Raw genomic sequence first — 25,072 nt, 5'->3', positions numbered from 1 at the left:
AAATTCGTATTGTGCTTATTTGGCTTCAATTGTACATGTAGTTTAATTAAAAAAATCACAGGTTCAACAACTCACAATACATACAGAAAAAGATAATTGCTTCCAGATGGGTTAGATATACATGATTTAAATATGAAATTACCAAAAAAAACATTCGGGGCTGCATAACCTTTCTGGACAGCTTCATCAGAGTTCCTTCCTTCAAAAAGACCTAGTCAGAGACAAACAATAGGATAATGTTATCAGCTGCTCTGAATAAGGCAGGCATGACAGATTTCTTTGGAAATTAAGTACTTAACCATTATATAATTCCAAATCACGCTATACAGTATCACTAGGGACAAGGTTGGGGCCAAATTGTTCTCTCAAGGTGAGATGCAAGAAGTGGAACATGAAAAATAAAGCTTTGAGACCACTGAGTGCAACGGAGCACAGAGCGATCAGCTGAGAGTTTGGTGAGTGCGGCAATTCGGTGAAGTGGGGGAAGGAGGTGCTGCTTTGCCTTGCTTTTACTAACTTTTTCCGCAGAGCGGCGGCGGACCTGAGCAGCAGAAGACTGAGAGTGGGGAATAAAAGCAGCAGCAGACCTGCAACAAGAGAAAATTACTGTGCGACGTCACAGGTGAGGCAGGAGAGTCCGAGAGGTGAGCACAGTATAAAAGGAGAGACCGAGAACGAGAGGAGAGTCTGAGAGGTGAATGCAGTGTAAATCTAAGGCAAGTCGTGGCAGCAGAGCTCGCACCCGTGATATGCTCCTCCTGCACTATGTAGGAAGTCATGGACGCTACCGGTGTCCCTTGCGACCATGCGTGCAGGAAGTGTGTCCGGCTGCAGCTACTGGCTAACCGCATTGTGAGGAAAATGCTGGAGTCTATAATTAAGGATAGGGTGACTGAACACCTTGAGAATTTTCAGTTAATCAGGGAGAGCCAGCATGGATTTGTGAAAGGTAGGTCGTGCCTGACAAACCTGATTGAATTTTTTGAAGAGGTGACTAAAGTAGTGGACAGGGGAATGTCAATGGATGTTAATTATATGGACTTCCAGAAGGCATTTGATAAGGTCACACATAAGAGACTGTTAGCGAAGATAGAAGCCCATGGAATCGAGGGAAAAGTACGGACTTGGTTAGGAAGTTGGCTGAGCGAAAGGCGAGAGTAGGGATAATGGGTAGGCACTCACATTGGCAGGATCTGACTAGTGGAGTCCCGCAGGGATCTGTCTTGGGGCCTCAATTAAACACATTATTTATTAACGACTTAGATGAAGGCGTAGAAAGTCTCATATCTAAGTTTGCCGATGACACAAAGATTGGTGGCATTCAATGTAGACAAATGTGAGGTCATCCACTTTGGATCAAAAAAGGATAGAACTTTCTAAATGGTAAAAAGTTAAAAACAGTGGATGTCCAAAGGGACCTAGGGGTTCAGGTACATCGATCATTGAAGTGTCATGAACAGGTGCAGAAAATAATCAAGGCGGCAAATGGAATGTTGGCCTTTATATCTACAGGACTAGAGTACAAGGGGGCAGAAGTTATGCTGCAGCTGTACAAAACCCTGGTCAGACCACACCTGGAGTACTGTGAGCAGTTCTGGGCACCGCACCTTCGGAAGGACATATTGGCCTTGGAGGGAGTTTACTAGAATGATACCCGGACTTCAAGGGTTAAGTTAAGTTATGAGGAGAGATTACACAAATTGGGGTTGTATTCCCTAGAGTTTAGAAGGTTAAGGGGTGATCTGATCGAAGTTTATAAGATATTAAGGGGAACGGATAGGGTGGATAGAGATAAACTATTTCCGCTGGTTGGGGATTCTCGGAGTAGGGGGCACAGTCTAAAAATCAGAGCCAGACCTTTCAGGAGTGAGATTAGAAAACATTTCTACACACAAAGGGTGGTCCAAGTTTGGAACACTCTTCTGCAAATTGATACTAGCTCAATTGCTAAATTTAAATCAGAGATAGATAGCTTTTTGGCAACCAAAGGTATTAAAGGATATGGGCTAAAGGCAGGTATATGGAGTTAGATCACAGATCAGCCATGATCTTATCAAATGACAGAGCAGGCACAAGGGGCTGAATGGCCTAATCCTGTTCCTATGTTCCTATGTTACCAGTAAAACCAGCAGAAAACAGGCCATACCAGATCATGACCTTTTTTCTAGAAAATGTAAATATTTAAAGAGCTTTGTGACTTGCAAGTAAGCTCATCACATTTTTTGTACATTGTTTTCTTGGTCATTGTTCAAAGCATTTGTTTTAACCTACAAATTCCACTCAATATGTTTCATACTAAAAGAAAGAAAATAAACACAAATATAAACAAAGACTGTCCAGTTTGTGACATGACTGACAATATTTACATTGTTTAATTCAGCTGGATCATAGTGTACCACATGTACTTGGTAAAAGCATGTTCTTCAGCTTGCAGTTACTTTAGCTTCCTATCAGAATTATTCATGTATATATAAAACTATTACAAATGATGTTTCAGCTATTAAATTCTCTAAATCACAAATTAAAAGCTTAGGCATTTTTCAAGTTAATTAAACTTTGCAGGTTCAGTTCTTGAATCAGACCACAAGGGGGAGTGTTTTTGGAAGGCAGAGTTTCCATCCCTGTGGCTGTAAAAACAGGAGGCTTAAATGACACCTGTTCCCAGCCAATCACAGTGTCACTGACAACGATGGCTGGGTGCCAGTGGCATGCAATAGGGGCATATAAAATGTTTACATCAGAGTATTTATTTCATATTACAATAGACCAACCTTTATCTCACTATCTTTCAGCGCCATCTAAAAATGCAGTGTGAAGGAAGCATTTTGTTGGCCATGTACAGTGGTGTATTATCCAACAAAAACTAACAGGGAATATGGTCAGTGTTGGGTGTTTATACCAGGGAAGCCACTCCTTTCCAACCTGTAACTATGTAGACCTTCAGAGTCCAGAGCAAACTACTTTGTGTTTCAACACAGACATAGTTTTTAGTAGATAGATTTTTCTCCAGAATGGAAAAAATCTGTTACATTAGCGTTATAATGGTGCAGTTACTGCATTTATCAGTTTTACAATGTATGAGCCAACAGCACTGAATGAAAATTGCCAGATCATTAAGGAAAGTCAGGGTTTAGATGTCTATACAAGAGAGAAAAATAATTTGCTAACGCAGTTCTGTATACAAATTGGCAAAATGCGCTAGAATGGCAATTAAGCTATTAGTGTTTCAGTGAAATATACATCTTCTTGTCTGCACTCAGCATCATACTGAACCCATCGGGGGAAGTTTCAACCACCCCCCCCACGACGGGCAGGAGAGGGGGTTAAAAAATGTAAAATCGTGTAACGCGACTCCACGTATGCGCCTGCCGCCATTTTTATGCGTTGCGTGCTGGGTCTGTGTCCCGCTCTCGAGAGATGGGACATGTCATTATAATATTTAAATCAGGTTCCCACAGTGCCATTGAGAGCCTGATTTAAATTTAACGCTGGCCGGTCGGGTTTCCTCGGGCTTGGGAAACCCGGCAGTTAAATGGAGATGGAAATAGCCAGACCAAGCAGGCAAGTGCTTTTTTATAGCACTGCTTGTGAGCCAGGAGGAGCATGTGTGCTTCCCCCAGCCCCTCAAGCAAACCTTCTGCCGCAATCGGCCACCCCCCTCCACTCTAAACCCGCAATCTTTACTGACTCCCCTTATACCTAGCGATCATTTCCAATTGCAAGGGACCATGCCCAATGCGCAATGCAGCCTTCGACCACAGGCTTTCCCGCCCAGCAGCCGGTCAGCCTGCAAATCTGGCCAACTGATGGGCAGGAAACGGAATTTTAAAAAATGATAAAATCCTGCCGTTAAATTTGGCAGGACCTCCGCCTTCCCAGGACTCCCCTCCCAACCCAGCAAACACACTCCCTCCCCGTAAACATCGGGGTCATCAATTCTCTTTAAATATGTAAATAGAGGTTTCATCTGCTAATCATCAATAATCACCCTTCCAGGCTGCACAATCTCTTGTTGGCCATTTAGGCTATACTGAATCTGCATCAGCTTCTGGAAGTTATCCTAGAGGCAGGAAAAAAAACAACTTTAAGATCACAGCCAGTATCTGATCACACCAAGCAAACACAGCAATGCATCAATACAGTAGATGGTTAAACCTGTTTACTTACCCCTTGTTTCATTATGTCATTGGCGTGGTTTGCTACTTCTACAACAATGGCAAGGGCAGCTGACATCATAAAGATAAATAGTATTACTATATGAAAGACAAAAATATCAGCAACTTTTCATAGACAGTTATTTAAGATATAATTTAATACCTTGAGTATCTTTGTAATCAGCACAGTCTTTAGACAGGTTTTTTACATAATCTGCAATACAAAGAAATGGTTTATAAACAATTGAAGTCAGAGTATACCTTTAACTGCCTGTAGTTAAAAATGTAAATTTGTTCCCCAATGGCTGAGCAAGTTTATCCAGTGAGTGGCTGAGCCACACAGACCAGGAAGATCGCAGGTTCAATTGTTGGTCTGCGCCAATTGTTGTCCAATAATCCTTCTGGAAGTGCTTTCAGATGGACGTTGGATGAAAACAGGATCAAACACAGCTGTGGTCAACTAGCCTGCCCATATCCACCGTCAAGGCTCACTCATGAACGATGACCATTTAAGCAAGGTACCAGAGGGAGTTTAGAGCTCTTAGAGCTGTATCCCAGCAAGAAGCAAGTGTCTTCAGGTGAGAAGGGAAAGGGGGAAAGATTGCCGAGGGGAATTAAATTTGAAGGTCATCATAAAAGTTTTCTATATGTGTCTCAATTTTAAAAAAAACCCTCACAAGTGATCTAAATAATACAACATTAAACTTATACTCTGATTTTAGTGAAAAATTGCAGAGTTGAATATATTTCCCAACCCACTCTGTAATGTTGCTATATAGACAGATTTCTAACAGCTTATCAAGTGTGCATGTTTGTTACCTAGCACCTTGTTTCCTTCATACACATATTCTACAACAAACCAATGGAATAAATTCATATTATTCATGCCAATTCAATAGAAATGGTCCAGTATGCTCGCTTTTTGCTGAAACAGAGTCTTTACATGTTCATTTTCATTATGGCAGTAATGAATCAGCGTAGGTGGGCTTTTAATTTACTCATTGTTAGATTAAAAGGACCCTATGCAGGTGGGCTTTTAATTTACTCATTGTTAGATTAAAAGGACCCTATGCAGACACTATCAGAAAGAGGGAAAAAATGACACAGACTGTCTGTGGAAGAACAGGTTTGTTCTTAATTGATGCCCTTGAGGTTCCTTCAGTAGGCTCAGCAAAGCTCAAACAACTTAGTAAGTTCAAGGCCACTCACTAAGAGCAGCTGTGTTCTCTAAGCTACATAGCAATGGATAGTTACTGGTAGCTCCCTGTAGAAACTGGAACAACTGCAGATTTAAAATAAACTGCATTCAGTGATTACAAGCCTGTCATTCTTCAGGATTATTTATTTTAAAATATTCGGTTGAGATTACACTAAATGAGGAATATAACCTAGGAAATGTCTTTTAGGGAAGGAAACCTGCCTTCTTTACTTTACTACCGTCTGGTCTATATGTGACTCCAGTCCCACACCAATGTGGTTGACTCTTAACTGCCCTCTGAAATGGCCAAACAAGCCCCTCAGTTGGAACAAACCGCTACAAAGAATTACAGTGGTTCAAGAAGAAGGCCCACCACCACCTTCTCAGGGTAGCTAGGGATGGGCAATAAATGCCAGCCTTGCCAGCGACATCTACATCCCGAGAATGAATAAAAAATTCTACAATGTTATTGCTCTCATCTTTGTAGTAGGCATATAGTTCGATTTCACTGTTTAACAAGTTGCATATAAATGGCATATGGTTCTTCCCATTGATTGGAATACAGTTTTTGTAGGCCATAAAATGCTTGAATACTCCAAGTATCAAATATTTTCCTATTTGTGCCTCTGTACACAGTGCCTATGATTCACAACATGGAGACTTTATAGTCTCTGCCATGCCATCAAGTGGAGGCAAGACACTTCTTCATTAGCAAATGGGGGGTGTGGGTGGAAAATTCGCAGTGCTAGCCACCATAAATTGCTCTTGTGCATTTCCTTGTTCCTAGGTATACGGCACTGATAGAAATCTGGAAACAGACTGCCCAGCTACTTGCTTGGCCAAGGACTGTGAACTGAATGCTTTTGACCTCGGAGGAGGGAAGGCGCGTATAGAAAATATTGTGCCAATTTTTTAATAATTATTTGCTGAAAGTCGGAAAGGTGTTTAAATTGAATACAAAATAAATCCTGCCGTTAAATTTAAACACGAGGGAAAAACTTACTTGACCTCGTCCTCACCAATCTACCTGTCGCAAATGCATCTGTCCATGACAGTATTGGTAGGAGTGACCACCGCACAGTCCTCGTGGAGATGAAATCCCGTCTTCGCACTGAGGACACCATCCAACGTGTTGTGTGGCACTACCACCGTGCGAAATGGGATAGATTCAGAACAGATCTAGCAGCTCAAAACTGGGCATCCATGAGGCACTGTGGGCCATCAGCAGCAGCAGAATTGTATTCCAGCACAATCTGTAATCTCATGGCCCGGCATATTCCTCACTCTACCATTACCAACAAGCCAGGGGATCAACCCTGGTTCAATGAGGAGTGTAGAAGAGCATGCCAGGAGCAGCACCAGGCGTACCTAAAAATGAGGTGCCAACCTGGTGAAGCTACAACTCAGGACTACATGCATGCTAAACAGCGGAAGCAACATGCTATAGACAGAGCTAAGCAATTCCACAACCAACGGATCAGATCAAAGCTCTGCAGTCCTGCCACATCCAGTCGTGAATGGTGGTGGACAATTAAACAACTAACGGGAGGAGGAGGCTCTGCAAACATCCCCATTCTCAATGATGGCGGAGTCCAGCACGTGAGTGCAAAAGACAAGGCTGAAGCGTTTGCAACCATCTTCAGCCAGAAGTGCCGAGTGGATAATCCATCTCCGCCTCCTCCCGATATCCCCACCATCACGGAAGCCAGTCTTCGGCCAATTCGATTCACTCCACGTGATATCAAGAAACGGCTGAGTGCACTGGATACAGCAAAGGCTATGGGCCCCGACAACATCCCAGCTGTAGTGCTGAAGACTTGTGCTCCAGAACTAGCTGCCCCTCTAGCCAAACTGTTCCAGTACAGCTACAACACTGGCATCCACCCGACAATGTGAAAAATTGCCCAGGTATGTCCTGTCCACAAAAAGCAGGACAAATCCAATCCGGCCAATTACCGTCCCATCAGTCTACTCTCAATCATCAGCAAAGTGATGGAAGGTGTCGTCGACAGTGCTATCAAGCGGCACTTACTCACCAATAACCTGCTCACCGATGCTCAGTTTGGGTTCCGCCAGGACCACTCGGCTCCAGACCTCATTACAGCCTTGGTCCAAACATGGACAAAAGAGCTGAATTCCAGAGGTGAGGTGAGAGTGACTGCCCTTGACATCAAGGCAGCATTTGACCGAGTGTGGCACCAAGGAGCCCTAGTAAAATTGAAGTCAATGGGAATCAGGGGGAAAACTCTCCAGTGGCTGGAGTCATACCTAGCACAAAGGAAGATGGTAGTGGTTGTTGGAGGCCAATCATCTCAGCCCCAGGGCATTGCTGCAGGAGTTCCTCAGGGCAGTGCCCTAAGCCCAACCATCTTCAGCTGCTTCATCAATGACCTTCCCTCCATCATAAGGTCAGAAATGGGGATGTTCGCTGATGACTGCACAGTGTTCAGTTCCATTCGCAACCCCTCAGATAATGAAGCAGTCCGAGCCTGCATGCAGCAAGACCTGGACAACATCCAGGCTTGGGCTCATATGTGGCAAGTAACATTCGCGCCAGATAAGTGCCAAGCAATGACCATCTCCAACAAGAGAGAGTCTAACCACCTCCCCTTGACATTCAACGGCATTACCATCGCTGAATCCCCCACCATCAACATCCTGGGGGTCACCATTGACCAGAAACTTAACTGGACCAGCCATATAAATACTGTGGCTACAAGAGCAGGTCAGAGGGTGGGTATTCTGCGGCGAGTGACTCACCTCCTGACTCCCCAAAGCCTTTCCACCATCTACAAGGCACAAGTCAAGAGTGTGATGGAATACTCTCCACCTGCCTGGATGAGTGCAGCTCCAACAACACTCAAGAAGCTCGACACCATCCAAGATAAAGCAGCCCGCTTGATTGGCACCCCATCCACCACCCTAAACATTCACTCCCTTCACCACCGGCGCACTGTGGCTACAGTGTGCACCATCCACAGGATGCACTGCAACAACTCGCCAAGGCTTCTTCGACAGCACCTCCCAAACCCGCGACCTCTACCACCTAGAAGGACAAGGGCAGCAGGCGCATGGGAACAACACCACCTGCACGTTCCCCTCCAAGTCACACACCATCCCGACTTGGAAATATATCGCCGTTCCTTCATTGTCGCTGGGTCAAAATCGTGGAACTCCCTTCCTAACAGCACTGTGGGAGAACCGTCACCACACGGACTGCAGCGGTTCAAGAAGGCAGCTCACCACCACCTTCTCGAGGGCAATTAGGGATGGGCAATAAATGCCGGCCTTGCCAGCGACGCCCACATCCCGTGAACGAATAAAAAAAAAACTTAAAATTGTAACGTTGCAATATTTTACATTTTCCCCTTCTCCCAAATCCCCCCTCCCTCAGGCACTGGCTCTTCCTGCACTTGGGTTGCAAGGGCCCCAGCAGCCCTCCCTTACCTCTCAATAGTTAGGGACATTGTGAAATGTGGTGCAATATGCTTTTAAGGGAGTTAAACATTTGGAGATAATCACAAGATGGCAGTGTCACTGCAGGAACAGTTGGCTTCAAGTAATTTAATATCTAATCCAAGCGTAGAATTCCAACATACCAAACTTCCCTTATATAGAAATCCTGACCGATGCAAAGTCTTGCTCTAAGCATAAATTAATTAAGTTTTCATTGTTCAGCCTGCTGATTCTGATCAGTCCATTACCCAATTACAATCACTTTCACATTAACTTCAGTATAAGATACTTTCATTTTCAGCTGTGGCAGGAGCAACAGAAGGATTGAGCTATGAATGTTACAATGTGAACATTTACCTTTGTGTGTAGCAGGGCAAAGTACAGGAAGGGAATGGAAGTGGCAAAAGCAATATTAATGTTATCATTTTAAATAAATTCAAAACCCTAAGTTCTTTTACGAAACTTGAAGGGTATAACTGTTATGCTAGTAGGAAAATCTTACGAGATTACACTAATTAGGTGTAATTAACGTAAGAAAATTAGGTTAATTTCAATAGACTTTCCTAAGTCTTAAATACACAAAGTGCTATCATTACAAAACTTGGGGTGTAATTACACTACAACTTCAATCTCACTGAAAAGCACCATCAGCTTTGCACCAATGCCAAGACTGTTGTGCAAATCTGGACCCTGGGCACAACTGGACTCAGAGCAACAGGAGAACTGGGCCGGCAGGGGGGGGGAGGGATAGTCACTGTTTCAGTTTGACACGGTATGGAATTTGATTCCAGTACAGCATCAAACTGGATTTATAAAGTGCCTGAGGATCCTGAACCTCGTACATGTTTTAGACCTGTCTGGAGTTAATTTCAATGTTTAGACAATGCAGAAACTACCATCCACATTTTACCTGCTGGATAGGAGCTGTGTGCGCCTCGTAACCATGCACGTACAGTGATCTCTCCTGGGCAGGAAAATCAGAGTGCCAGCCAGGCAGTACAAAACGGGGCAATGCGTGCCTAGATCCAGACTGCAGTTACCGAATCGAGATCCAGAGCTGCAGTATAAATGCAGCATTGGAAGATATAACTCAACTCCAGAGAATAGTTTCAGCAAACCACTGACACAGCAGGTTACTGATGTGGCATGTGCCCACAAGATTCCCCAGATGGTGGGCCTCTGATGTCAGCTGGAGCTGTTTCGGGAGATGAGTGGAAACTAGGCACTACCTTTCCCTCCCTTCCCTCCAGGTGAGAGAAAATTAGATAAGTAAGTCAGATTGCATCAATCATGCTATCCCTAGCTGAAAGCAATGCAAACAAATTTTACATGGAATGAAAGTCCCCCAGTTCTTCATAATCAAGAAGTAAATAAAATAAAAATAATATGCTTGCTGCTCATTTCATTCTTTTCCTTAGTTCTAGGCTTTTGTAAAATAACACATTAGTTAAGTTCCACTATAACTCCCAACACATACACGTTGATGAAAGCAATTTGGGATGAGGGGGGAGTTTTGGTATTGTTTGTTTTATACTATTAAATCAACTAATGTTCTTTATTTTCTTTTAACTCTAAAATCAGCACCAGAGAACTGCTGAACATAATTTTGAGACAATCGCTAAAATAGCTATGTATCATTTCAAGTAGAAGATCTGATACATGTCATATACTTTCAGCAGATTAAACTGAAGTCACAGAACGCCGAGTTTTGAACATTACTTTGCTACTTACTGTGTTAGTAATCACTGAATGCTTCTTGTATGCTTCATTTCTTACTGATAAAGTATTTTTCATAATTTTGTTGCATCGCACCTAATCTTTGCAATTCATACATGTATTTAACATGCTGAGGTTACCAGTTATTCAAACACATAACCTGCATATAGAGATTGTGATGCAAGTCTGCAAGATAATAGATACTTAGAAATATGTTACCTTCCGGCAACACGAGGGGGTCAAATGACATCATAAACCACAAATGAAATTTAAGCCATTTAGGATGATACTGAATCTTGAGATATTTATGTTTAAACACAGTCCCATGTATTTACATTAAACTTACAAGAAGCCACAAACCGTAGTAGAATACTAGCTTTTATGATTCACCGTTTCATATATCTAACTATCCAGGCCAGTAATCTCAGTCACTGACCTCTTCCAGCCTTGTGACCACCACCTTTTTCAAACTTGCAAGCAACCTCCATACTTGATTTTCAATTAAATTTGTATAGCCAATCTCAATTATGTGCACTTCGCATTAAGTATCCAATGCCATACATTTCAGTAGCTGTCATTTATGTGCCATGTTGGTTCCAGGCTCCATTAGACAGTCATTCAGTACTCAGTTGCACTGAATATATTTGGCTACATTTTTGCAATTGGAGAATATCTTATCTCGAGTGAGACTCTACACACTTTTCTGAGATCCTTGTCGACATGCCACTATTGGACAGAATTCTCAAGTATTCAGCAAACTGCAATAGCCACCCACTCTGGTTTCTGATCAACCTTGAAGTCTTTTTCACCCTCTCCCTGGCTTTACAGATTTGATGGGGACCAAACCATGCTCCTCCTCAAGTCTCCATTTGTGCTCAATCTCTTCTAGCACTGATAGAACTTGGCTGTGATGCAATACATATTTATGTTGACTAAGGGATAATTTACATGCCAAAGGTATGTGATCCAAATTAGCAACTGTTTGGCATCAAGCTCCCCATGCACGTCTCACTTGGTCCGTTCCTGTAAACAAGTGTTGACGGAACACCAAAATCTTGTGTGATTATAAAGTGTTACCTCATTGATCACATCTGTGAGCATTCACCAGTTTATTCTCAATCCAAGCAACTGGATTGGCTGATAAAGAAATTTGAATAGAGAAAAAGGCTTCAAGTGAAGGGCTGGTTGGTGGGATCCTTCTGGACATTAGAAATGGAATTTTGGCTGTCATAGCTGAACTGATGAGGGCACATATTGGACCATAAAATGTTTTGACATGGAGCAATTCAGAGCATCATATGTATCATTCATTAGCTTCATCTATCAAACGTTTACAGAGTTAAGGTGTGGTTTCAGGCATCCTCACAAATGTAGCATGCTGATGAACCGTGAAGGTTCTAGCCAGTGGTTCTCCACATCGTATGTTCTCAATCTCAGTGGTGACCATCTGGTATGGTGCCAATGAAACTGTGGCCCTTTCCCTGAAGGGGGAAAACAAATTATAAGGGCTTAAACTACTGCTCTACCCTTGTATGTTTTCTTGAGCTAGTAGCAGATGTTCCATGAATGTTTGGAGGAATGAAAGGAGAAGATACTAAATTTTTTTTGGCGATGAACAATATTTTTTTTAAGGCAAGATGCCACTTTATACCAAGCTGTTCAATGGATTCAGTGCATCGGTTTGACGTAAAGCAGATGAAGTGAAAGGTGTAATTTCTGACTATTTCATTAATTCAAACGGAGATGAAATCTATTTTCAAATTTCCATTATTCATCATTGCTTCTATGCATTACTATATGGAAATTCTGAGATTCTTATTAAAAGTTAATTACAGATAATAACTAAGGCTACACTTCAAACTACAAATTTGCTTACCTTGGTATGCAGCAAATACAATACCTGGATTTACACCACAGCCTACTCTAGTGCACAAAATTACTTTGGATTGACAAGGTATACCACAAGGAATGTTGCATACGTAATTATGCCTAGTTTGCAAGCTTAACTCAACAACAAATTAAATTGCATGCATTATGTTGTAAACAAACAGAAAAGGCAAAATAATGAAGTATTTTTAAAACATTTTTAAATACTTTTCTTTAGAACAAAGATAAACTTATTTAACATTATCTAACAAAACAAACAATAACTGCCACCTATCAGTAACCAATGTCAATGCCATATATTAAACACAAACTTGAATGTCTAATGTATGCTTTAACAAAGTCGTCTTCCATCAAATAGCAGGAATATATTTTAAATGTCTAATCACTAATGCAGGCATTTCAGGAATAATGAGCTAACAATACCAGTCAGAAGCAGCTTGTACTGTGGAATCCTCTGGACAGGCTTTAACAAGTAATGCTTGAGTGCCAGGTTTGCACAGCGAGAGCTCATCTGTAAGAAAACAGAAACCTGAAATTTTGTAGACAAGAAGATTCATAAACCAGTTAATGATAGCTGTAAAACCATCTGAGCATTTTATATAATGTATTTTGGAGACAACACAAGTCTTCACACGTGATATGTCTACCCCAAAGAAAATAAAGACATATAGCAGCAAAATGTTAAAGTTCGCTTTGGTTTAAAGAATGCTTATTACCTCAAATTCTCTAACTACAGCAGCAAAGGTGGGGTTCTTCTTGCACTGTTCATCCAGCAAACAAACATTCTTGTCAAACTCTTTGATATAAGTTGAATACATCTTGAGGTATGGTCCCTTCTCCATGAAGATATCAGCTATTCTCTGATATTCACCCCTACAGACACAAAGAATTATTTTGATAATGTGGAACAGAAATAAAAGCAAGACAAAATCAGTAATATAGACAGCTGGACTTGTAGTTGGGATGTGGAAAGTGATCGCTGCAGCCACTCCCCCATGGTTCAGTGGATAAATGCATCATGTGATGTAGCACTGCATCATACAAACTAAAAAGATGCCAAGTTCAATCTCTTGTCTATACTGAGCTAGCCAATCTCAGCTGGGGTGGCAATGGAGATACTCAACATAACTCAAGACTGACAAAGAACCCCATTCTTGCTGTCCAGCTATAATTGTGTGTCTGTAGGTGCCAGATAATTAGAAGGTCAAGCTCAGCTGTGAACACCCCAAAGTTGTATGGCTCGTTAATCATACGTGAAAACTGGCTGCTTGGCCAGAGTTTCGGAGGTCACCACTGTCCGTGGTAACAATCATCCCCTCATGGTTCAATTGGTTAGGTGAGAGTGAAAGGCATGCTCTATTTTCAGGAGTGCAAGATCCCATACTGGGGAACTATCCCAGGCTCCACAGTCATTTGAACTCATTTATCCTCAACAGAAAAGTATCACCTGTTCTTAGCTGGGTGCCTAGATACAGCACCCAAAACAGCTCGCCTCCTGTAGGCCAACATGGAGCAGTCCACACGCTGGATATCTTCCTCAGAACTAGAGGAGGGCTTTTTGTAAGATGAAAAAAAACTGTGCTAGCTTCCCATACTGCAAAAAAAATCTACTCCTTTCGATGACAGAACATACACAGATGACTCAAATAACTGCATAATTCCTCAATACAGTAATGCTGCAGTTTGAAGTCTTTTTTGGTATATCAGGTGGAATAAGAACAGGATTTAACTGAAGGTTTAATTTTAAGGTTACTGAGGTGAAGAAAAACTGCAAAAGCTGGAAATGCAAAATAAAGAGAAAATGCAAGAACTCTACAGCAAATTCACTCAATATCTGGAGAGAAAACACACCGGTCAGCATTTAAGGTGAGTTCTGACAAAGGGCTTGCACCCAAAATGTTCATCTGTTTTTTCTCTTTTCAGATGCTGATAGACTTGCTGTGCATTTCCAGCATTTTTAAATTTTCACAAGATAGATAGAGAAGAAAGGCCATTCGACTATCCATGCTTATCCGAACACAAAATCCTAACACAAAAAGCCCAATGCATTATGCAGCATTTTATTAAAAAGTGTATGAGACTTTTGTCTATGTGGGCCTCACGGAGCTTCGGGAGCCACATAGAAAGGTGAAATAAATTATCCCATTTTATGCATACATCTAAAGTTGCCGGTACTAATGGATCTTTGATTTAGGATTTAACCACCAGTAGGACACAGTGCTAAAAACAGCACTCCAGGCCCGCAAAAATCAAATAATACAGACTAGCAAATAAGATATACGCAAGTGCAAATAGGACAGAGTTGTTTGGGAATCGAAGGCTGGATTTCCAAGGCTCAGGGACACATGCGGCTCTCGGACTAGAGATGGGACCAACTTAAATCAATCCAGGGTTTTGCCTCCACTAACCTACTTGAAAGCTTGTACCATGTATTGGTCACTCTGTGTGAATGCCCCAGAGTTGCATGGCTCATGTGGACTGCTCCATGTTGGCTTACAGGAGGCAAGCTGTTTGGGGTGCTGTATCCAGTCACCCAGCTGAGAACAGGTGAAACTTCTGTTAAGGATAAATGAGTTCAAATGACAATAGAGCCTGGGATTTACACATAGTTCCCCAATATGGGATCTCTCACTGCTGAAAATAAGAATGCCTTCATCTCTCACCTAACTGATTGAATTGTGAGGGGATGATTGTTACCATGGACAGTGGTGACCTCCGAGCCTTGGTCAAACACTCTTTGCTAAATGCTCTTTTCATTAGCTTGAACTTGTACCCCTTGAGCGATCTTCCTCAAAGGTTGAAAAGCCCAAGTTACTCCAACTTTCCTCATAATTCATTCCTGTGATACTATAGATCAGATTCAAAAGTCTATACAGCTTAAGGAATAGATTTTATCAGGCCAAATGTAATGCTGAAAGATTAATTACCAGTGAGCCATTCTCTCCTCAAGTTCTCGCAGCAGGCCCCGGTTTAGTTCATATAGCTGTGGCAGGTAGTACAAGATCTGGTTCAAGATCTTATCTTCAATCACTTGCTTTCCATACTGTCTGGTAGATTGGATCACTGAGTCCCGGAAATCCTGTCAGAATCCATACGTAAATTTATCTTCAACATTTAAATCTCTTGATTTATTAGTCTGTTTAATTACAAAATTATAGATAGGAGTTACAAAACTGCAACCCAATTGAAGGAATATATAAAACTTAAAATTGAATTTTCAACCGTAACCTGCCTAGTATGAGAACAGTGCAGGTTAGAGGGCAATATAAAATTATGAAAGGATGGGACAGAGTAGATAGGAGACCATTTCCAATTGTTCAGCAATCAAGAACAAGGGGCCATAAATACAAGATTAAATGCAAGAGATGTAGAAGAGGAGAGGAGAAACTTCTTTGCACAGAGAGTTTTGAGGCTGTGGAATTCACTTCCAGGGTTAGTGGTTGAGGCAGAAACTATGTCAAGATTCTAGATTAAATTAGATAGGTAGATGAAGGGAAGAGGGTTGAAGAGATATGGGAACAGGGTGGGTAAATGTGATTAGAACTATATGCTTGCACAGAGGGTAAACGCTGACACAGACCAGTTGAGCTGGATGGCTTGTTTCCGTGTTGTAATTTTCATGTATTTCTATGTAGTACTTTGTCGGTTTTGCATCATCTTGTGCTACAGTGCTAAGTCTAAGTTCTCCCTCCCATTAACTCAAACGGTGCTTACCTATACTGCCAATAGTAACTGTGGAATCAGGTCCATCAATGGGTTGGTGACACAAACAAATAAGAAAATCTAAATTTTGTGATGCAACAGGATAATGATGTAAGGTGGATTATTAGGTTACTTACTACCTTGTATACAAGCTAAATTCCAAAAATTGGTGTACTAGATGAGATTAAAAAAAATTCAGCTGGAGATAATTCAAAACCAACTGCCTGATGAAATCTACTCTTGCTGACAACACAAAGATCTCACTGCTGTTAGGAGTGCACCAAAAAATAATTATTTTCATCTGTCTGCCCCAGGATCCATGCCAAGGAAGGGCTCTGTGAAAAAGCCAACACGCCATGTATCTATGAGCACCCCTGTGCTGGAACGGGCGGCAATGTAGCCAATAGAAAACACGCTCCCTTCTATTATTAAGATACTAGTGTAGGCCTGAGCCTACTACAGGCACAGACCCATTTGTGTCCTGGGGGAAACCCCAAGGAAATATTAGTGCGATGCAGTGGAGCATTGACCTGACATAGTGGGTCTCTGCCCCATTTTCCTTTGACCGGTGCCTGTGGAACACCAATTCCCAAGACATAGGTAGAGGAAAATTTCCCCTTCAGTTTCTGGATGTGTTTGTGACTTAAAAATATATAACTGTAACTGCTCAAAATTCAAAATTGGGGCTATAAATTCTAGTATTCAAATGGTAGTAATTAGATATATGAGGATATCAAATTATTGTGTATAAGTATAGCTTTGGATTCTTTCAGTTTTTTTTCCTATCACTGCTTAGCTTCTCCCCAATAAAATTTTAATTCTCAAATCTTCATTTTGTATGTAAAATTTATATTTTCAGCAAAAGTGGACTGTGCTAATACACCAATAAAACTGAAAAAGGAAAACAAACTTTTCCTTCAACTTCAAAGACACTATCATTTCTATATTGTACTATGAATCTTAAAATATTCAGGTAAATTATAGAATACAGAACATTTAAACATGCAGGACTTTTGTACTAATTAACACAGTGGATCATTTAAACCAGCCCTAGCCAGCATCAACATCTGCAGTCACGCTAAAGGTTATCCAGTAGAGCTCCAGTACAACAGTTTCAATTCAGCTATCTGTATTAACTAGTGTAATACACATCTGGTACACTGAAAAATCAGTTCTCTATTTAAAACTATAAACTGCCTCAATGCAGTGTTCCAAATTAGCACCAGCATACATACCAACCTAGAAAAGTAGCAAAACTTAACCAACAATTTTGAAAATATAGAAAGAAAAATAGAAAATAGAAGCAGGAGTAGGCCATTCGGCCCTTCGAGCCTGCTCTGCCATTCAATATGATCATGGCTGATCCTCTATCTCAATACCATATTCCCGCTCTCTCCTCATTCCTCTTGATGACTTTTGTGTCTAGAAATCTATCTAGCTCCTTCTTAAATATATTCAGTGACTTGGCCTCCACAGCCTTCTGTGGTAGAGAATTCCACAGGTTCACCACCCTCTGAGTGAAGAAATTTCTCCTCATCTCAGTCCTAAATGTCCTACCCCGTATCCTGAGACTGTGACCCCTCGTTCTGGATACCCCAGCCAGGGGAAACATCCTCCCTGCATCCAGTCTGTCTAGCCCTGTCAGAATTTTATATGTTTTAATGAGATCCCCTCTCATTCTTCTAAACTCGAGTGAATACAGGCCGAGTCGACCCAATCTCTCCTCATACGACAGTTCTGCCATCCCAGGAATCAGTCTGGTGAACCTTCGCTGCACTCCCTCTATGGCAAGTATATCCTCTCTTAGGTAAGGAAACCAAAACTGCACACAATACTCCAGCTGTGGTCTCACCAAGGCCCAGTAGAACTGCAGCAAGACATCCTTGCTCCTGTACTCAAATCCTCTTGCAACGAAGGCCAACATACCATTTGCCTTCCTAACTGCTTGCTGCACCTGCCTGTTTGCTTTCAGTGACTGGTGTACATCAACATTTCCCAATCTATCACCATTTAAATAATACTCTGCCTTTTTGTTTTTCCTTCCGAAGTGGATAACTTCACATTTATCCACATTACACTGCATCTGCCATGTATTTGCCCACTCATTCAACTTGTCTAAATCACCTTGAAGCCTCTTTGCATCCTCCGCACAACTCACGATCCCACCTAGTTTTGTGTCATCAGCAAACTTGGAAATATTACATTTGGTTCCCTCATCCAAATCATTGATATATATTGAGAGTAGCTGGGGCCCAAGCATTGATCCCTGCAGTACCCCACTAGTCACTGCCTGCCACCCCAAAAAAGACCCATTTATTCCTAACTCTGTTTCCTGTCTGTTAACCAATTTTCAATCTATGCCAGTATATTACCACCAATCCCATGTGCTTCAATTTTGCACACTAACCTCTTATGTGGGACTTTATCAAAGGCCTTCTGAAAATCCAAATAAACCACATCCACTGGTTCTCCCTTATCTATTCTACCAGTTACATACTCAAAAAACTCCAGTAGGTTTGTCAAACATGATTTCCCTTTCATAAATCCATGTTGACTTTGTCTAATCCCATTGATATTTTCTAAATGTCCTGTTATCACATCCTTTATAATAGACTCTAGAATTTCCCCTACGGCTGATGTTAGGCTAACCCGGTCTGTAGTTCCCTGTTTTCTCCCTCCCTCCTTTTTTAAATAGTGGGGTTACATTTGCCACCCTCCAATCTGCAGGAACTGTTCCATAATGAATAGAATTTTGGAAGATGACAACTAATGCATCCACTATTTCCATGGCTATGTCTTTTAGTACTCTGGGATGCAGATTATCAGGACCTGGGGATTTATCAGCTTTCTGTCCCATTAATTTCTCCAGCATTATTTTTTTTTACTAATACTAATTTCCTTTAATTCCTCCTGAAAAACCTGACATGGCCCCCAAAAAGCTGATAGCTCAAGAACAGCCCAAATTATAGGCCTTATGATGTGTGAAAGCAGCTTAAACTGCAGATATACCCCAATGTTCCTTCATTTGTACTGGAAGAAAATATGTAAGTACATGAAAGCTTGCAAAGGGAAATACAAATGTTGAAGGCACAAAATTGGTGGTGCAAAAATATGATGGTGGACCAAGTTCATTTTTTACATTGAAAATTATACTTCCAGTTAATTGTGTATATTTTTAATCTAAAAGCAAGGAAAAACAAAAAGTACATTTGGATTTTCAATAAATCAATCAGACCATCATTTCCCAAAATTACCATAACAGTTACTCTCCACATCCATCACCCCCACCCCAGTTCACAGAGACACTCTATCCTCGACAGACCCAGTTCATAGACAGTGTAACCCATCCAAACCCCCACCTTTTCAAAGACTTATGCTCCTCCTCCAATCCTCCAAGTTCATACTGACACTTTTCTCCTCCCCCTCAATTCAACCGAGCACTCTTCTCCCCCCTCCCATCTGTTCACATTGGTACTCTTTTGCCCCTCCACCCCCTTTAGTCCATGGTGCCGGCTCTTCACCTCTCTCTCTGTTAATGCTAGCACTCGTTCCTCCACCAAGCCAAAGCACCATTCCCAGCTTTTGCCCCCTTCCCTCTTTCCAGTATCACCATGAAGAAATTTCTCATCTCAGTCCTAAATGTTCTACCCTGTATCCTCTTGATTCCAGCCACTGCATGTTGTGGGCAGAACCATTTCCATTTGGATTAGGAGTGGTGCTGAGGAAGGGAGACCCATTCCATGCTGATTTTGGTCAGCGAATGTTGACACACAAGAGCAGGCTCCCAAAACGCTGACGATCAGTTTGAAGCATTGATGGCTGGTATGTATGTACCAGCATAAACCTGACCCACCACTCTGGGTAGACCTCATGCGTTTGAAATTTTGGATATATACAACACAACCTGGCAATCTAAATGTCACTTCTTTCTTTCCAAAATTGGCTGCAATTCGTATTCCATCACCCACAGATTCCCCACCCCCATCTGCTGAAGGACATGTTAAAACAATTAGAAAAAAATTACACATTAAAACATGCACTGTTTCACCTGTGCAAATAATCTGTGATATGGATAAAAATTTAGAATCAAAGGCGAAGGAGCTGTATGAACATGATAGCTTCACTAATACTGGGTGACATGTGACCATGCACTTAGGTCATTAGGTTCAGAATTTTGGCAAGTACCAGAGGAATAAATGCTAATGAGGAAATTTGATCAGCGCCACATTTCTCATCACATACTCAACCTTTTACAGAAAATATACGTGTATTTCTGAGATGATTAGTGGGGCATTGCCAAACTCCAGCTAAATGTGAACTGAATCATTTTGTGTTTTCAAACCTCAAAGTTCGTATCTACTTTTCAGTATACAACACTGTTTTCAAAGTATGTTAACTTGTTTTTGTGTTATGTAACTATTACAACAAATTTAAAACTTAAAAGAAATCTGTGCCAAATACAGCGTCATGACAACTGAAATGCTTTTAAAAAGTACAGAGATTTTACATTGTTTTGGACTGGCTGACATTGCATTACGCAAATTACTATTCTTCCAAAACTATAACCAGACTTCAAAAAACCACTGTCTGAATGACTACCTATTCAAAAAATTCTGATTGAAGACAGCACCCAAACAACTCCAAACTGCTGACCCAAGCGGTGTACAACCTATCATAATAAAAGGCAGAGTTAGTTTGGACCCAGCTGTCTTGCACTCTATGTATTAAGGATATCTGCTTGCATTCCACTCTCCAGAATGGCTAGGATTTATTTGACTAGCACTGGGATGTACCATGTGATTAAAGACTACCAGATGACATAGCAATACAGAAATGGAAGGAATTGACAGATGGCCAGCTACCACCCTCACACGTCTGAAATGGATATTAAACCCTTTTCACTGTTGTTCATGGGCAACCACACATTTCTGTGAAGTACATATGCGACAGCTGACCAGCACAAACTGAAAAATGTTTTTCCAAAGTAGAGGACCAGAAGGTTATCCCAAATCCATTTAAGTTTATCTCTTATGGTCACACCGAAGCACTGCATTTCAGAAGGGGATCCTATTACAGACACTTTGTTGTACAAAGAAAATGAATTACTTACGATGTGCAAAAGCTTCAAAACATCCACAAATCTGTTGACAAAAAAATCCATAGCATTATCCTTTCATATATGAATTGAGATTACTCAAACTCTGCTGTAAATTTTTATAACAAAATCAAAACACTGTACATACACTTTCTCTGAGCTCATGATTTCTCTGGCAATATGATAGACTTTGGTTTTCTTCCCTTCATCATTCTGGAGAGAACGTAAAATACAAGCTTTAGAAAAGTGTATTGCCACTTTCGGCAAAAAGTAAAATAAACCAGAAAACTCCAAAATAAGACAAAAAGCTTACACATTCATTGACCACTTCATAACTGTTCAAAACATTCAAGTTTTGCAATAAAAAAAAATCCCATCATAGTGCAGTTTAAGAATTTACAGAGAACTGGCCATCATCAACACCTAGTTGCTTCAAACACTTTGAAGTCACCTTGTACTGTTACCTATTTATTTGCCTCATCAGCCTACAAACTGCAACCCATGGACACTAGGCTTTCATAAGAATACAGTCTACTCTTGATAATTTTAAGTCATTTTTGTGCTACTAAAAATTTGAACTATCCAATAATTAGAATTAAGCAACTTTGAATTAAGAGGAATAGAATGCAGTGGGTGCCTTGCTGAGAATATGGCGTAGGAAGATAAAATATAGTTTCTACACATGGTCAATTTGTAAGGCTTTAGAGCATGCTCCCGGTGCTGCCACAAAAAAAGAATTACACAAAATAAAAAGGACTTTCTTCTTAAGACACTAAATGCACTGGAGACTCTTCAAGTTGAGTTTTACTACCTATTTTTACATAATGTTTCTTACCCTGCCTCCCACCACAATAAAGAGGTAGCAAAACTCAACTTTCTGTGATACTTTATTTGGCTAAGAACAGAGATCTTATCTAACCAAAGGTAGGCAAGCTCTGGCAACAGACAACACTAGGAACAAAACCCACAATCTCCTCATTAAGAGTTGGTTACTTAAATCACATGCATCACAAAGCCATCCCCATTCTATATGCCCAGTATTCAATTCACATTCTGATAAAATCAAACGTGGAGGAGGGCAGTGCGTTCGGAAGAGAAAAGGAAGAGGCGCTGGGTGGTGCCGCCTGTTATAAAATAGACTTTTTCACCTCAAGGAGTTAGGTTTGAATCTAGCCTCTTTGATATTAAGAATCACTCATAGGCATGGAATTTGCAGCATTGAGTTTTTATTTTTTTTAAAAATAAGCCCCTGGGAATCAGGAAATTGCAGGGTTATGTAATTAATTTTAAGTCATGCATGGGATTTCTTCACACGATTGGTCTGGCCCAAAAGTTAAAATTCTAAATTGGGGAAAGGCCAATTTTGATGGTATTAGACAGGAACTTTCAGAAGTTGATTGGGAGAGTCTGTTGGCAGGCAAAGGGACGTCTGGTAAGTGGGAGGCTTTCAAAAGTGTGTTAACCAGGGTTCAGGGTAAGCACATTCCTTATAAAGTGAAGGGCAAGGCTGGTAGAAGTAGGGAACCTTGGATGACTCGGGAGATTGAGGCACTAGTCAAAAAGAAGGAGGCATATGACATGCATAGGCAGCTGGGATCAAGTGGATCCCTTGAAGAGTATAGAGATTGCCGGAGTAGAGTTAAGAGAGAAATCAGGAGGGCAAAAAGGGGATATGAGATTGCTTTGGCAGATCAGGCAAAGGTGAATCCAAAGAGCTTCAACAAATACATAAAGGGCAAAAGGGTAACTAGGGAGAGAGTAGGGCCTCTTAAGGATCAACAAGGTCATCTATGTGCGGAACCACAAGAGATGGGTGAGATCCTGAATGAATATTTCACATCGGTATTTACGGTTGAGAAAGGCATGGATGTTAGGGAACTTGGGGAAATAAATAGTGATGTCTTGAGGAGTGTACATATTACAGAGAGGGAGGTGCTGGAAGTCTTAACGCGCATCAAGGTAGATAAATCTCCGGGACCTGATGAAATGTATCCCAGGACGTTATGGGAGGTTAGGGAGGAAATTGCGGGTCCCCTAGCAGAGATATTTGAATCATCCACCGCTACAGGTGAGGTGCCTGAAGATTGGAGGGTAGCAAATGTTGTGCCTTTGTTTAAGAAGGGCGGCAGGGAAAAGCCTGGGAACTACAGACCAGTGAGCCTGACATCTGTAGTGGGTAAGTTGTTAGAGGGTATTCTGAGGGACAGGATCTACAGGCATTTGGAGAGGCAGGGACTAATTAGGAACAGTCAGCATGGTTTTGTGAGAGGAAAATCATGTCTCACGAATTTGATTGAGTTTTTTGAAGGGGTAACCAAGAAGATAGATGAGGGCTGTGCAGTAGACGTGGTCTACATGGACTTCAGCAAAGCATTTGACAAGGTACCGCATGGTAGGTTGTTACATAAGGTTAAATCTCATGGGATCCAAGGTGAGGTAGCCAATTGGATACAAAATTGGCTTGACGACAGAAGACAGAGGGTGGTTGTAGAGGGTTGTTTTTCAAACTGGATGCCTGTGTCCAGCGGTGTGCCTCAGGGATCGGTGCTGGGTCCGCTGTTATTTGTTATTTATATTAATGATTTGGATGAGAATTTAGGAGGCATGGTTAGTAAGTTTGCAGATGACACCAAGATTGGTGGCATTGTGGACAGTGAAGAAGGTTATCTAGGATTGCAACGGGATCTTGATAAATTGGGCCAGTGGGCCGATGAATGGCAGATGGAATTTAATTTAGATAAATGTGAGGTGATGCATTTTGGTAGATCGAATCGGGCCAGGACCTACTCCATTAATGGTAAGGCGTTGGGGAGAGTTATAGAACAAAGAGATCTGGGAGTACAGATTCATAGCTCCTTGAAAGTGGAGTCACAGGTGGATAGGGTGGTGAAGAAGGCATTCAGCATGCTTGGTTTCATTGGTCAGAACATTGAATGCAGGAGTTGGGATGTCTTGTTGAAGTTGTACAGGGCATTGGTGAGGCCACACTTGGAGTACTGTGTACAGTTCTGGTCACCCTATTATAGAAAGGATATTATTAAACTAGAAAGAGTGCAGAAAATATTTACGAGGATGCTACCGGGACTTGATGGTTTGACTTACAGGGAGAGGTTAGACAGACTGGGACTTTTTTCCCTGGAAAGCAGGAGGTTAAGGGGTGATCTTATCGAAGTCTATAAAATAATGAGGGGCATAGATAAGGTCGATAGTCAAAATCTTTTCCCAAAGGTAGGGGAGTCTATAACGAGGGGGCACAGATTTAAGGTGAGAGGGGAGAGATACAAAAGGGTCCAGAGGGGCAATTTTTTCACTCAAAGGGTGGTGAGTGTCTGGAACGAGCTGCCAGAGGCAGTAGTAGAGGCGGGTACAATTTTGTCTTTTAAAACGCATTTGGACAGTTACATGGGTAAGATGGGTATGGAGGGATATGGGCCAAGTGCAGGCAATTGGGACTAGCTTAGTGGTATAAACTGGGCGACATGGACATGTTGGGCCGAAGGGCCTGTTTCCATGTTGTAACTTCTATGATTCTATGATTCTATGAAAATTTGGATATCTTTTAAAAACAACTCAAATGTTAGAATGGAAATACATGGAAACATCACTAATTCTAACTAGAAGAGGTTCAGTAGCCAGTTATAAAGCAAGTATTAAAAATTAGAACATGTAAAAAGAGTTATAGAATCAAATATCCAGTGGTAGAAGAAATACATTTGCAATTTCTCTTATGCAGCATTAAAATTAGAAATAGTATGAGTAGCATAAATGGGAAGATTAGAAGCTATTTTTATCCCAAAGGGTTATTACAGTATGGAATGAAGTATTACAAGTGGCTGTGGAACCTGATTCAATCATGACATTCAA

General features: G+C 41.3%; 1 protein-coding gene across 3 annotated transcripts in view; it reads right to left on the bottom strand.

Annotated features, from left to right (window-relative positions):
* Positions 1-25,072, bottom strand: part of fgd6 (FYVE, RhoGEF and PH domain containing 6) — a 108,545-nt gene that overhangs the window by 38,465 nt on the left and 45,008 nt on the right. For 2 of the 3 annotated variants that reach the window (XM_068004637.1, XM_068004640.1), the window contains exons 4-12: positions 21,357-21,421; positions 21,224-21,254; positions 15,339-15,490; positions 13,128-13,284; positions 12,835-12,922; positions 4,318-4,368; positions 4,168-4,226; positions 3,989-4,060; positions 143-211 (exon numbers count right to left, since the gene is read on the bottom strand). In XM_068004637.1, coding sequence (XP_067860738.1) covers positions 143-211; positions 3,989-4,060; positions 4,168-4,226; positions 4,318-4,368; positions 12,835-12,922; positions 13,128-13,284; positions 15,339-15,490; positions 21,224-21,254; positions 21,357-21,421 — 744 coding nt within the window. The remainder of the gene's footprint in view (positions 1-142; positions 212-3,988; positions 4,061-4,167; positions 4,227-4,317; positions 4,369-12,834; positions 12,923-13,127; positions 13,285-15,338; positions 15,491-21,223; positions 21,255-21,356; positions 21,422-25,072) is intronic. The other variant, XM_068004639.1, reaches the window with a different exon arrangement.

This window comes from Heptranchias perlo, chromosome 24, assembly GCF_035084215.1.
Source record: "Heptranchias perlo isolate sHepPer1 chromosome 24, sHepPer1.hap1, whole genome shotgun sequence".
Taxonomy (NCBI): domain Eukaryota; kingdom Metazoa; phylum Chordata; class Chondrichthyes; order Hexanchiformes; family Hexanchidae; genus Heptranchias; species Heptranchias perlo.
The sequence above is the reverse complement of the archived record's forward strand: the minus strand, read 5'-3'. Positions and strand labels throughout refer to the sequence as shown.